Genomic DNA, 12,284 nt, shown 5'->3' with positions numbered 1-12,284 from the left:
CATTACTTTCGATCGCAGCATCCACAATCAGTAGACCAATCCGCCCAACCGTGACACACTTGTCCGTGCTCTCGTGCAACACGCTGTATGTGAGTGTGTTTGTCAATCTAACGCTAATACACTGCGGGCACGAAACTGTTTGAAACAAGCGTACATCCCAAAGATACGCTTATGCTTCCACAACAAGCGCTCCGGTCTCCGCTAGTGCTCCTCCACAGGCCTCCACACTTCCTGCCTCCTTAGCACGGCAGCTGGCGAGAGCGGGTGCGCGTAATCAAGCGAGTGGAGATCGTTCTTTGCCGTGCACTGTGCACATATGTGATGCATCAATGTGTGTACCAGCAGCAGCGTTCAAATGCGCTGCCAGGGGCACTGTTGACGCATTCTCGCGTTCTCGCAGAACCGACTGCAGTCTAGTGTGGTCTTCGCTCATGGAAATGAAACAGTTGCATTAGAATAGTCGCGGACTCGCCCAGACGCCTCTATCGCTCGTCTATCGGTGTTGTGTAACTGCGTAGAACTTTGTGATCTCCAGCACCAGCGTTCGGGATTGTGGTATCTGCCATGGTGAAGTTGACTTGACAGGCTGGGTGAAGAACATTCTGCACAACACGGTTCCCAAATTCGCCACGCCACGGGCAGCGGTTCTAAGTGAATCGAATTAGTTGTTCGCTATTTTTAGCCTCGATCCACCACTCAAACATCTGCAATCGTGACAAATTGAAACCAACGCACGGGCACGGCTTAAGTGTGTTTGCGTCCTCCTGTGCCGTTGCAGAGGAACGATTTCGGTTTGTGGGCCCTTATCAGTACCGTGCGTCGGTTGCCCCGATAGGTTGGCCGTTTGTTGTGCAACAGAAACCCAACTCCTCAGTTAGTGCTCCCGATGGTGTAGTGGTGATTGGGAGCAGACCAGAATCACTGTCTCTCAGCAGTAGCAGCAGCAATACCAGCCATCGGAAGGAATAAGGCGGCGTACACATGGTTCGTATGGAAGATCTTCAGCCCATGCACGGTGATCACGCTCGTGCTGCGAGCGAGAGAACGGAGGGCAAGACAGAAAAAAAAACTTCAGCTAAGGCCGCGACGCGACTCATCTGTTTAAATATCTTCCTGTGCTGGTTTGGTTGTGTGATCGAGCGTGCTGTGCTGCTAGCTTGCAGATCACGCTTACCAGCGGCGTACACAGAGCGAGCGTAACAAAACACCGCCAAACGGTTTAGCAAGGGCGCAGAGGACCAGCGGACGGACACACACGTGACTGCCGTCAATTGAATGTCTGGTTAGCCTTCGCGCGTTAGTTTGCGTTCTTAGCACTGGCGCTGGCGGTGATCTTGTTGGCTAGAGCACTAGACCGAGACAATCTTGGGAGCTGTTCTTAAAATCGAGAACGGATGTGTGTGTTTCTATGTGGATGTAGTTATATGGTATTAATTGGTAATTGTTTCTGCCTTGAGGACACGAAACACTTCAACTGTTGCCTCCACTGGCACGGCGACATCTTGGTCGCGTAGTAGACTGTCGCTTTGGCTGCAAATTCTGCAAACAATTCAACCCCTCAGAACTGATATCTTTCTGAAGCGTTTGGTTCAATTCAAATGCGATTCCTTATCTCGTACGCTTGCCACATTCCACATCAGCTGACGAAGAGCCTCCGTCGCTGCCCGGTTCGGCTCGTACGACCTCCGGGATATCGTACGCATGCGCGTCAAATGTCATCGGTACGCTAGCACAGACATAACATACCGATAGCGAATCCGACAGGCGAGCCCGAGGAAAATAGTGTGTGTGTAAATAAGTCCGTCGATTGTGCTGAGGGTTGCGTTTATTCTGTTACCAGTAGTATTCTGGCTCCCCTCACAGGCAACGACAGTAACGTTATAATTCTCACAATGGTAGGGAGTTGCTGTTGCACGCCCCGTAGTCCGAAAATTCAGCCTCAGTCAAGCTGCATTATCTAATACCTGCCCTGGTCTTTCTTTTCCAGGACAACTTCCCGATTTCACACCAGCATGGAAGTACCCTCCATGGTACGACGCTCCGGGGGCAAACGAAAAGTGCGGCAAGCGGTCAGCGGTGCTGAGCAGCTGGTCTTATTAAACGAACGCATCAAAACCGAACCACACCAAGACCTATCCGAACCCGATCATTCGCCACTTATCGATGGTGCTGGTGATAGCCAAGGTTCCGATAACGCTCCTCTACTCCCGCCGTGCGATACCGAACCTGCCGCCCACTTGGTCTCGAGCAAGCAGTCCGGAGCATCCTTGGTACTGCCACAGTGTAAAATAAAGCGCAACTACTCGTGTGGCAGCTGCAACTACTTCACCCAGAACCCTCGCTGCTATCTCACGCATCTACGCGATACGCACGGTGAGAAGATTAGTGTGTACGAGTGCAAACGATGTCTGTACGCGTCGCGACACTACCAAAAGCTGGCACGGCACATAAGAATGGTGCACGGTGTGTCGGCGGAACCTCATAAAACAGCGTCACCAGGCAAAAGTGATAGGAAAGTGATTAAAAAAGAGAGTCCCAAACAGCAGAGACACCAGGGCGAGGACCTTTGTTCCGCTGGATCGATTGACGCGAAGATTTTGGATGCGCTCGGAAGCGCATACGCACAGCAACTTGTTGCATCCTTGTTGCCATCGTTGTTGAACACCATCGAACCGTCGGCTTGGAGTTCATCTAGTAAGCTGTTTTCACGTTCCTGCTGTTGACAGTTTATTAATTCTTTTCATTGTCCACAGTACTCGGTCTATTGAATCCAGCAATCAAGTCCGAAACGGACAGTTTATCAAGTATTCTAAAATCCCCAGAGCAGGTACTACCAACCATTTTTTTAAAAGGTTAATTGCATTCTATTAATATGTCCATATGTTTTCTAGACCGCAAACCGGAGTCTAGAAATGGAGAAAAACGTGCGGAAGTCTTCGGAAGAAAGTGAAACCGTGGCTAGAAAGCGTCCCCGACCAATTCCCAACCTGATTCCGTTGGCCCCGTCTACACCTGTTCCAACCAGACCGGAAAAGGAGCTACTCAAACCAGTGCCGATGTCTATGCTGATGCCTCGGGCAGATAGTGCATCAAAGTCATCCGACACACCTACATCCCCAGTGCGCTTACCGTCACCCCAGACAAAGTGTACATTTTGTGAGCTTAGCTTCGAGTCTACGATCGATCTGGCGAACCACATCGCGACGTCACACAAGGAAGATCTGATAACGTCCTTGTTGCAGAAATCGATCGATGATTCGAGCCAAAACATTTTCCCACAAAGCGACGCATCGGACAGTGCTTCGAACGAGATGTGGAAAAGCTTGCTGGAAGCGAACATGTTTAGTGGAGATTCTACGCCACGTGCTGGTGGCAGTGAGCTGGATGGGAAGAGTCAATCGAGCGCCTCCAAGGAAGATGACGATGTGGAGATTCTCGAGGGCAAATCGGAAACGTACTGTGGCATTGAGACAGCGCCCGGCTACGGCGAAGTGACGAGCAAGCTTGCAACCAGCGATCCGAACGCGACTGGTGTGATGAAGAAAGTGTTCAAATGTCCGCACTGTTCATTCTGGGCCTCGACAGCCTCCCGCTTTCACGTGCACATTGTGGGCCATCTCAACAAGAAACCGTTCGAGTGTTCCCTATGCTCGTACCGTTCGAACTGGCGCTGGGACATCACGAAACACATCCGGCTGAAGACGATCCGCGATCCGAGCCACAAAAATGCCGGTGTGCTGATGAACGACGAGACGGGACGAAGGAACTACACCAAATACAATAAGTACATCACGCTGATGCAAATTACGGACAATAGTGCGAAGGAATCGACGAGCTATCAGAAAACGTTGGCCGAAAGTAGCATGTCGGAGTTGATGACGGCGTGCAGTGCGTACAACATTGATTTAAAGGCGCTGGCCAACATACCGGGATTCAATCTGCTGCTAGAGGATAAACAGATGAGCGATGAGCCGTCGGAAAACGGTCACTTGAAATGTCAATTCTGCGATTATAGGTAAGCTAGCTACAGTCCGCTAGAAGTAAATATTCTATATCTCCCGTTCTCTTATTGCAGGACTTCATCCAAGGAGGAGCTTTTACAGCATGTGACCAACTCACACACTGGAGTCAATACGACCCTACAACAGCTAGAAGATGCAATGGACCAGGAAAGACACAGCAATACACCACAACCACAACAGCCGAAGAACCACAGTACGGCGAATAATATTACCACACCCTCCAGTACACCGACGCCACCGGTTTCGAACCATTGTAGCCTTAGTAAAAGTGCAGCTAACACTAGCAACGATAGTACCACTACTAATGGAACCCCACTACTAACTAATGCTAGCGGTGCTGGAGATAAAACGAACCCGCCGGAAGTCGGTGGTGGTGGTGATAGAACCGGCGATGGTGACGGTATCAGCTCGCAAAGGATGGCGATGCCCACTACCTGGCGCCATAACGCACCTTACCGTTGTGGCCATTGCCATCAGGTTTCTAACTGGAAACACGTTATACAGGTATAGAGATTCTAGTGTGTGTTTGTGTGAAAAAATCCTTAATGTTGGTGCATGTAGATCAAAGTAGGCTGCTAATATGGTTGGTTGGGATTGGATGGATGGCGCTTTCTCTCTCTTTGGCTTACTATGATCGGTTTCCTTCTCTAGCGTTTAGCGTGTGCAGTCTAATACTAGCTAGCAAAAGTGGATCGTAGGTATACGTATTAACTCCGTTAATTTCCCTTCTTTCCACAGAGACACTGTCGGCTGAAGCACAACGGGCACGTTTTTATTGAGCATGTCAACTCGGAAAGGGATGACCCGCTGGACGGTGACGGTCAGCAGCAGCAACGGAATCAAAACAAACCGAACCAACATTCCGTGTACGTGATCGAGGATGTGCTCCACGCATCAATTATCCCCACCGATCACTCGCGCAAATCGATCGAGGCTTTGGTGACTTCCACCATACCTCCACCACTCGCACCCTTCAGCATGGATGACGTCGGATGTCCGCCCAACACGCTCGAACCGATCGTGGAAATTTTCGACAAGGATCCGGCAGATATGATCAACTTCAGCGGCAGCATTATGCCTTCCACGGTGCTAGTGGACAGTGGAACGGTGGCACCAGCAGTGCCAAGCGAGCAGCTCGAATGTATTTCCTGCCAGTTCCGTGCGGAATCGATGGAGCAGTTGACCGAACATCTGGAACAGCACATGCGTGAGAGCGGCGTGCCGGGCAGCAGCTTCGATCAATCGGGACTGCTCGATCCCGTTCCAACCACCATGTATTACTGTCAACGCTGTCCTGCCCGGTTCTTTCACGAAAGCCATATTTCAGAGCACGAGGCAAAGCATACGGCTAGGACCCCTGGGGGCAAACACTGCTCGTACTGCTCGTTCACCACGGCGGACGACGACGAGCGCCGACGGCATGAGGAGGTCCATCTGCCGGCCTACAACATCAACACCGACAACCTGCAGATCTTTCTCGCCGAGAGCAAGGAGTACCCCAAGCCCCAGTTAACGCTGAAGGAAAGCAATGGCGAGCAGTTGTTTTTTGTGGAGATGCTGGACAACAACAGTCAACCGCACGCGGAACCGGAGCTTACGATCAACAGGAAGCGTAAGAAATCGAAGCAACGCGTTCGGACACCCGAATCCACGGACGCTGACGATGAGCAGCTGAGGTCGATCTTTCTCTGCGAGTACTGCGATCAAACGTTCGACGTGGAGACCGAGCTGAACACACACGTAAGGACACACTTCTCCTCCATACTGTCGCCGCAAGGTGTGGCGTACTACACCTCGCTCAGCAACACGCTCGACAAGGAAAAGAAGCTGGAGCTGATCGTGTCCGGGACGCAATCGGCCATGGCGCTCCACTACGTGTACGATAACGCACGGAAGAAGGATTGGAACGTGTACTCCAAGACGGAAAGCGTTTTGTTGAAGTTTTGAGTGCGAGCTGCGCAGTGTAGATTTTGTTGTTTTGTTTATCTCGTTAGGTTAGCGCTAGGTTTAAGCTTGTTCCAAGAACTATTCTTCGTTCATGCCATCGCGACCAACTCTAACTTCAGTTTGCAGTTATTCACGTGACCATAGGTTATGGTAGCTTTAGTGCGATACATAGCGCGAAATAAAAGTAATCATTGTTATGCCATTATGTAGAGCTGGTGTGTTTATGGTTGTATTCCTGAGGCAGATCCCAAGACACAGGATATCCTGGTCTGAAATCATTGCTTCCTCGTACACCACGTGAACGAGTGAGGGTTTTTTTTTTTTGGTGGTCCAGAATTCTCGCTCACGGACACAAAAAAACAACACCATCGTAAAATAACAAGACATTCCCGGATGCAAATGCACCCGTCGCCCATTCAACCGATATCCTGCACCGCACCAATTCGCTACCCTCGGCACACTTTTTGTGGGTATAAAATGGCGCTATGTTGGCGATCGATGATCACCCCACAAACCACAATGGTATCTCGGGGACCGGGAGTTTTTCGTCACCTGGCAGAAATTACTGGCTGGAAACGGTGTCTTCCTGTACCCTGGACCTGGACACTGCTTTTTGTGGGACGTTACGGGGCCTTTGTTTATGTTTTGAGAAGCGTTAATGCGACCACAGGATACGACGCACGGGGGACGCAGCAGATGCGCACCTCTTGCCACGGCTGTCTTTTACCCCCGCGCGTCCCGCGTTAACGTAACTGGAAAAGTGGGCAGATACGGGCCTGGGCAGAGACACCGAGCTGGGAGAATTTATCAATGAACGGGAAATACCTTACTCTGGTCCATTGATACGTGTCGTCCAGCTTTTGCTCTATTTTTTAATGGGTTTTCCTCGTACCCGTTGCCAGGCTCTTGATGCACTCGCTACCTGTGGTAATGAAGATCCTGATGGATTCTCACTAAAAAATCATTCCAAAAGTGAATGGCCATAAGGCAAGAGTTATACGCACTCACACTACCAACTAGCTGTGAACGATCGGAAATGCAGTAAGCCACGACCACAGCTGTGGATTTGAAAATGTACCACAAAATAAAGCAATTTTCACTAAAAAACACAACACACTTTGCACTCTGCTTTGCTTCCAAGCTCCGTCATCACATCCGTCCTGGTTGGAAAACACACGATCACTTCCGCGACGCCATTCATTGTGTCCCGAGTGTACTTCCTGTATCCTTTCGTGCTTGCCGGGTTTGGGTTTCCCACCACAAGCAACAGTTTCCGGCCGATCGACTCGAGCATCAATCGTAGACGCTGCCGTCTCGTTCTTCTAGTCTTGTTATTCGGGATGTCTGCAAGGACACTCGACGAATGGCGGCCCCGTTTACCCCCGCGGGAGAAATAGCCAACGCACGTCTCTCGCTCTCGCACCAGTTGAAGTTTGTCTACCCCGTTTGCTCCCGTGTGTGAAATACGCCTCGCAAAACAGGGATGGCCAAATGTTTCCGGTATATTTTTGTTGCTCTACACTCCTCTTGTTACCCCCAGCGTTCTGGGAAGTTTTATGAATGAAGTTCTGCCAACCCTTTCGTTGCCAAAGACGGTGGTAAAAATGTGCTTGGGCCAGTGTACCCCGGGTCGACGACCATTGCCCCTCCAGTAACCGTGCACAGTAGAAAGGATCATTGCAGCAGCCCCGGTGGCTCATTAGCAAGCTGACCGTTGCCGTGTGAACACACTATCCTCTCCGCAGCTCAATATCGTGTGATGTGAGGTTCGGATCGATTTGGAGCATTTAAAAGCAAGTAAAAGTGAACGCAATCCGGATACAAAATGAAGTGCAGTAACGTTCAATCGTACACAATTGCCGTCGCCGTGCAGTTAACTGTGTTGCTCTGCTGTGTTGGCGTAACCGACGCGCGGATAATTCACCGGATCAGTGATTATAATGCCCCGATGGCGGAACCAGTGCGCCAGTGCCGTGCGATCTGCTTGGCGAATCATCTGCACGAGGAGATCAACAACATTGTCGTGACGGATGAGTGTACCGATCGGCCGAACTGTTTCATGTGCTGGGACTACTGCAAGATTCTGCACGAGGAGAAGCGCATCGTGCGCGGCTTGATGTGCAGTGATGTGATTTGTGTAAGCATTCTACCCCACTCCCTTTACGGGCAGTTGCCTTCTTACGACCAAAATAATCTAACTCGTTGTTTCTCCCGCCTTCGCTACAGTACTCTGGATGTAAGACGGCCTGCAAATACTACGGAGGATTCTTTCGAAGCGAAACCCCGAAAGCTCTGCTAAGGTCTCTCACCATACCGGCCGTCGGCGGACACCCATCCAAGAACCGGTACGACGTTGAACCCAGTGCTACCTAATCAACGAGACGCGTGCTCGTACATCGTTACTACCTTACCCTCGCCACCAGACGGAAAGGGCTTGTTCCAGCGTAGAAAGCATTGTAAATAACTGCACGGCCCTCCCCAGCTAGCGCCTATTTAAAACCTTGTTGAATATTATGTAGGATAGATAGATTGTAAATAGAGTATATTGAGACGCATTCAAATAAAACCGTGTTTTTACTGGTTAACAAACATTCACAACGAAGCATTGGCGCGATTTGAGTTTTTGTGTTTCCTTACTAGCTTCAATGGTAAGGTTTTGTCCGCAGCAGCCTTAATTTAGCTAGCAGACGGAGAACACTGATCAATTCTCCATGCAACAAACACTAACATGGGAAGCAACGGAGAAGATTCTGTAAGAGAGGGTCATTCGAGACAATCTTCGCTGCTGCATTGAAGTGCCTCCAAAGGATCGAGGAAGCAGCACACAATCTTAAGATGGAGATAAACAGGTCGAAAACCTATAAAAGGCCTTGACGTATAAGGCACTGTATAGACCATTGACTGAGTGTTGGTAGTATTCCCACAGAAGCATCTGGACATCTTGGCAGCGTTAGAACGACGAGCTCTATAAGGCTCTCTCTGGTTGGTTGGCCATGTTATGAGAATGGTACCGAACAACCCACTGCAAAAAGGCTTTCTAAGGCTATCCACATGCGTCACGGTAGGTCAAAATTGTAGCGATGTTGTTGCTGTCTCAGACCGTTAGTGGTGCCATGAACTGCTACAGGAGACAAAGACTCACGGTCTTCGCAAGCAAAGCAAAAAACCAAACACAACAAAAACGAATCGAATGAAATTCAAGACTTGGCACACTTTTGGTTTTGTTAGAGTTGTGTTTGTTAGCATTTTTTGTAGCATTTTTTTCTTACATTTTTGTGTCGCTCTTTGTTGTTGTTTTTTTTGTGTGTTTCTTTTTATTATATAAATAAGATTTCCAAAGACTTCGATCGATCGCTCCTTCATGATTGATTCTGTTTGCGTTTGTCTCTGTGTGTGTGTGTGTGTGTTTTTGTTGTTTGTTTGTTTGTTGGTTTGTGTGTGTATCGACGATCACTATCATCATCATCATCATCATTATCATCATCTTGCGAGAAAGAAAGGAGAAAATCATAATCATAACCATAGCGTAATAATCGTAATCGTAATCATAATAAATATGCAATAAAATAAAATGGTTTCTCAACATTATCCGCTTTTGCTCGCTCGTATTGGTGTTGACGCACACCGACACGTTCACGGTCTATTCTCGCAAACCCCGATTACTACAATTCTCCTTCACGCCTTCCTATAACGAGTGTGGGTGGTATGTGTGCTTGTGTGTTTTACTGATGGCTGGCACACATTTTCCCATCGTCACGTGCTTCCTCCTAACTGCCCTCGATAGTAGTAGTGGTGGTAGTGGTAGTGGTAGTAGTAGTAGTCACGATTTGTCCTGCACTACACCAAGTGAATCGAAACAAAACATACATGATGTACGGTTTGCTCTCTGTCTGCTGTCCCGTGACTGTGTACGAAGACGTTGGACGCTACCATTTTCCAATTGCAGCACTTTACACTCGCCCCACTCCTGCTGCTGGGCGACGGAAATAATAATAATAATAATAAAAACCAGCAGTAGAGACAAAAGTTGAAATAACAACGGTTGATGGCGCGGCGGTTCGCTTCCACCGCATACACATTGTTGGCATTTGTTGCGTGATTGTGTGTACGTGTGTGTGGTGGTGTGTTGGTGTACTTGTCGCCAGCTCGATGATCAACGATCAGCGGTGGTTTCGGCCGTGGCGAGCGCCGCTTAAAGATCACTCTCGCCGTACAGCGCCGTACTGAAGGACATGTAATCCAGCGCTCCGGGGATGGCGTTCGGGCCCTTGTACGGTGGCATTCTTTGGATACAGTATTCGGCCTGATCCGGTGGCAACTCACGGCGCAGCTCATCGGGAAGAATGTAAGGCTATGGGGGACGGAACGACTCATTAACATCAGCTCTTCATCGTTTGGCCGGATAGGTAGTGATCGAACACAGCTTTACTTACCCTGTCGGATGCCAAAATTCTGAACGAATCGATAACCTGTTCCGCCGTGTCGGTGTCGGTGCTTTCTCGCGTCATGAAGTCGAGGAAGGCGTCGAACTGCACGTAGCCCGATGCGTTCGGGTCGACCACGGCCAGGATGCGCTGGAAGTCCATGTCGCCCTGCTTGTCCTTGCCGATCGAGTAGCCGAGCGACACGAGGCAAGACTTGAACTCTTCCGGTGCCAGTCGGCCGGTTCGGTTCTTGTCGAAGTGGTTGAAGCTCGAGCGGAACTCGGTCAGCTGTTCCTGTGTGATGCCCTTCGAGTCGCGAGTAAGGATCTGGTTCTCCACCTAAAACAACCAAAGCAGTACAATAGCCTGGTTACGCTACGTCCGTTTCATCACAGGCACCCACAAACGTACCTCGTTGATGTTTCTGTTGATCGACGTCAGCAGCTGCTCCCAGCCGACGCGCAGCGTCTCCATCGTGTAGTGCGTGTACCGGTTCTCGAAGATCATCGACTCCTGCACCGCCTGGTGGATCTTCTCCAGCTCCTCGATGCTCGGCTTGTACGCGTACACCGCCTGCTCGTACTCCTTCAGACGGTGCAGCTGCTCCTCGAGCGAGCCCGAGATACCCATACCGATCGCCGTGACCGCGTCCATCTGTCGCTCGATCCACGGTCCGACGGCGTTTGCCTTCTCGGCGAACTGGCGGCGCAGCATCTCGTTGTTCTGCTGCTTGCGCAGCTCGTTGGCCAGCGTCTGGTCACGCTGCGGCACAAGGGCGCGCACCTCCGACCACTTCCGGCTGATCAGATCGGCCGACAGCGTGGTGTAGGGGTTCACCAGACCTCCAGGTACCTGTTCCTGCTTCACGATCGCTTCGGCATCGCGCACCAGCCCAATGATGACGTTGAACTCCTTGTCCGCTTCGCCGAGCGTTGCCTTGAACTGGTCGTGCGCCTGGATCAAGCCCTGGATCTCCTCCATCGTGTGCACGATGAACATGTCCACGAGATCTTCACGCGCACCGTCGAGCCAGTTGTTGAACGGCGCAGCACGCTTGGCGAACTCCAGGTGGAGCAGATCGATCTTCTCCAGGATGCGTTCCGCTTCGTCCAAGCCCTGGCGACGACGCTGGGTCAGCGCACCGAGACGATCCCACTGGTCGCAGATACGCTGGCAGCGGGCATTCACCGAAGCGCAATCGTGGTACTCCAGGGTGCTACAATAGAAAGGGGAAAACTGTTTAGCACAACCAAGCCCACCCGGCGATGGCGGCTTGCGAATCGCTCTTACTTCAACTCCTGAGCGATGGCAGCAATCTGCTCGACACGATCCTGATGGGCGGCCAGGTCGGATTCGAACGCTTCGTGCTTCTTCTTCAGCGCCTTCAGCTCGTTCAGCTTGCAGTTGCGATAGTCCTGCGACTGCAGCATCTCCTCCTTGCCCTTCGTCCAGTCCTCGTGCGTGTCGGCCTTGTGCTTGAACTTCTGGGCCAGATGCTCCAGACGCTCCAAGCGCATCGTTTCGGCCAGCAGCCACTCCTCGAACGCCTTCTCGGCGTGCTCCAGACCCTTCCAGGAGTTGGTGATGTCCGACACCATCTTACCCTCGGTCGGCATGTACGCCGGACGGTTCGACAGACGCAGCTTGGTCTGGAGCGTGTTGAAGTTCGTCTCCAACTTGGCCTTCTGCTCGACGCGTGGTGGCTTGTGCTTGCGGCGGTACGTTCTGTACTCTTCCAGCTTCTTCTGCACACCAGCCAGCGTGCTGTCCGATTGTCTCGAGTTCAGCCATGGCATCGTGCGTCGGATCCATTCCAGCAGCTAGCGATAACAATCGGGTAACGTTTTTATTTCAACAACTCGAAGGAAATGCTTGCTTTCTAGTGGTCAAT

The 12,284-nt window shown here is 50.8% G+C and overlaps 3 protein-coding genes across 16 annotated transcripts in view; 2 read left to right on the top strand and 1 right to left on the bottom strand.

The window, feature by feature from the left end:
- The first annotated feature begins 290 nt into the window (after window positions 1-290).
- On the top strand, window positions 291-6,178 carry LOC118505156. 2 transcript variants are annotated; one of them, XM_036040549.1, is made up of 6 exons: window positions 291-984; window positions 1,988-2,694; window positions 2,754-2,827; window positions 2,892-4,015; window positions 4,076-4,526; window positions 4,761-6,178. In XM_036040549.1, exons 2-6 carry the CDS (start codon window positions 2,013-2,015, stop codon window positions 5,967-5,969), a joined length of 3,540 nt encoding a protein of 1,179 aa, XP_035896442.1. In that variant the 5' UTR covers window positions 291-984; window positions 1,988-2,012; the 3' UTR covers window positions 5,970-6,178. The 2 variants fall into 2 exon arrangements, with proteins under 2 accessions (XP_035896442.1, XP_035896443.1); XM_036040550.1 differs by lacking the exon at window positions 291-984 and adding an exon at window positions 1,026-1,895.
- Window positions 6,179-7,500: 1,322 nt separating this feature from the next.
- On the top strand, window positions 7,501-8,449 carry LOC118505257. The gene is made up of 2 exons (XM_036040815.1): window positions 7,501-8,106; window positions 8,196-8,449. Exons 1-2 carry the CDS (start codon window positions 7,795-7,797, stop codon window positions 8,340-8,342), a joined length of 459 nt encoding a protein of 152 aa, XP_035896708.1. The 5' UTR covers window positions 7,501-7,794; the 3' UTR covers window positions 8,343-8,449.
- Window positions 8,450-9,182: 733 nt separating this feature from the next.
- LOC118505173 (alpha-actinin, sarcomeric) overlaps window positions 9,183-12,284 on the bottom strand; it is a 20,591-nt gene continuing 17,489 nt past the window's right edge. For all 13 annotated transcript variants that reach the window (XM_036040616.1, XM_036040627.1, XM_036040621.1 and 10 more), the window contains exons 8-11: window positions 11,684-12,213; window positions 10,805-11,609; window positions 10,403-10,732; window positions 9,183-10,320 (exon numbers count right to left, since the gene is read on the bottom strand). In XM_036040616.1, coding sequence (XP_035896509.1) covers window positions 10,162-10,320; window positions 10,403-10,732; window positions 10,805-11,609; window positions 11,684-12,213 — 1,824 coding nt within the window. In that variant the 3' untranslated portion in view covers window positions 9,183-10,161. The remainder of the gene's footprint in view (window positions 10,321-10,402; window positions 10,733-10,804; window positions 11,610-11,683; window positions 12,214-12,284) is intronic.

The sequence above is a fragment of the Anopheles stephensi genome, chromosome 2 (genome assembly GCF_013141755.1).
Source record: "Anopheles stephensi strain Indian chromosome 2, UCI_ANSTEP_V1.0, whole genome shotgun sequence".
Classification (NCBI taxonomy): Eukaryota; Metazoa; Arthropoda; class Insecta; order Diptera; family Culicidae; genus Anopheles; species Anopheles stephensi.
The sequence above is the reverse complement of the archived record's forward strand: the minus strand, read 5'-3'. Positions and strand labels throughout refer to the sequence as shown.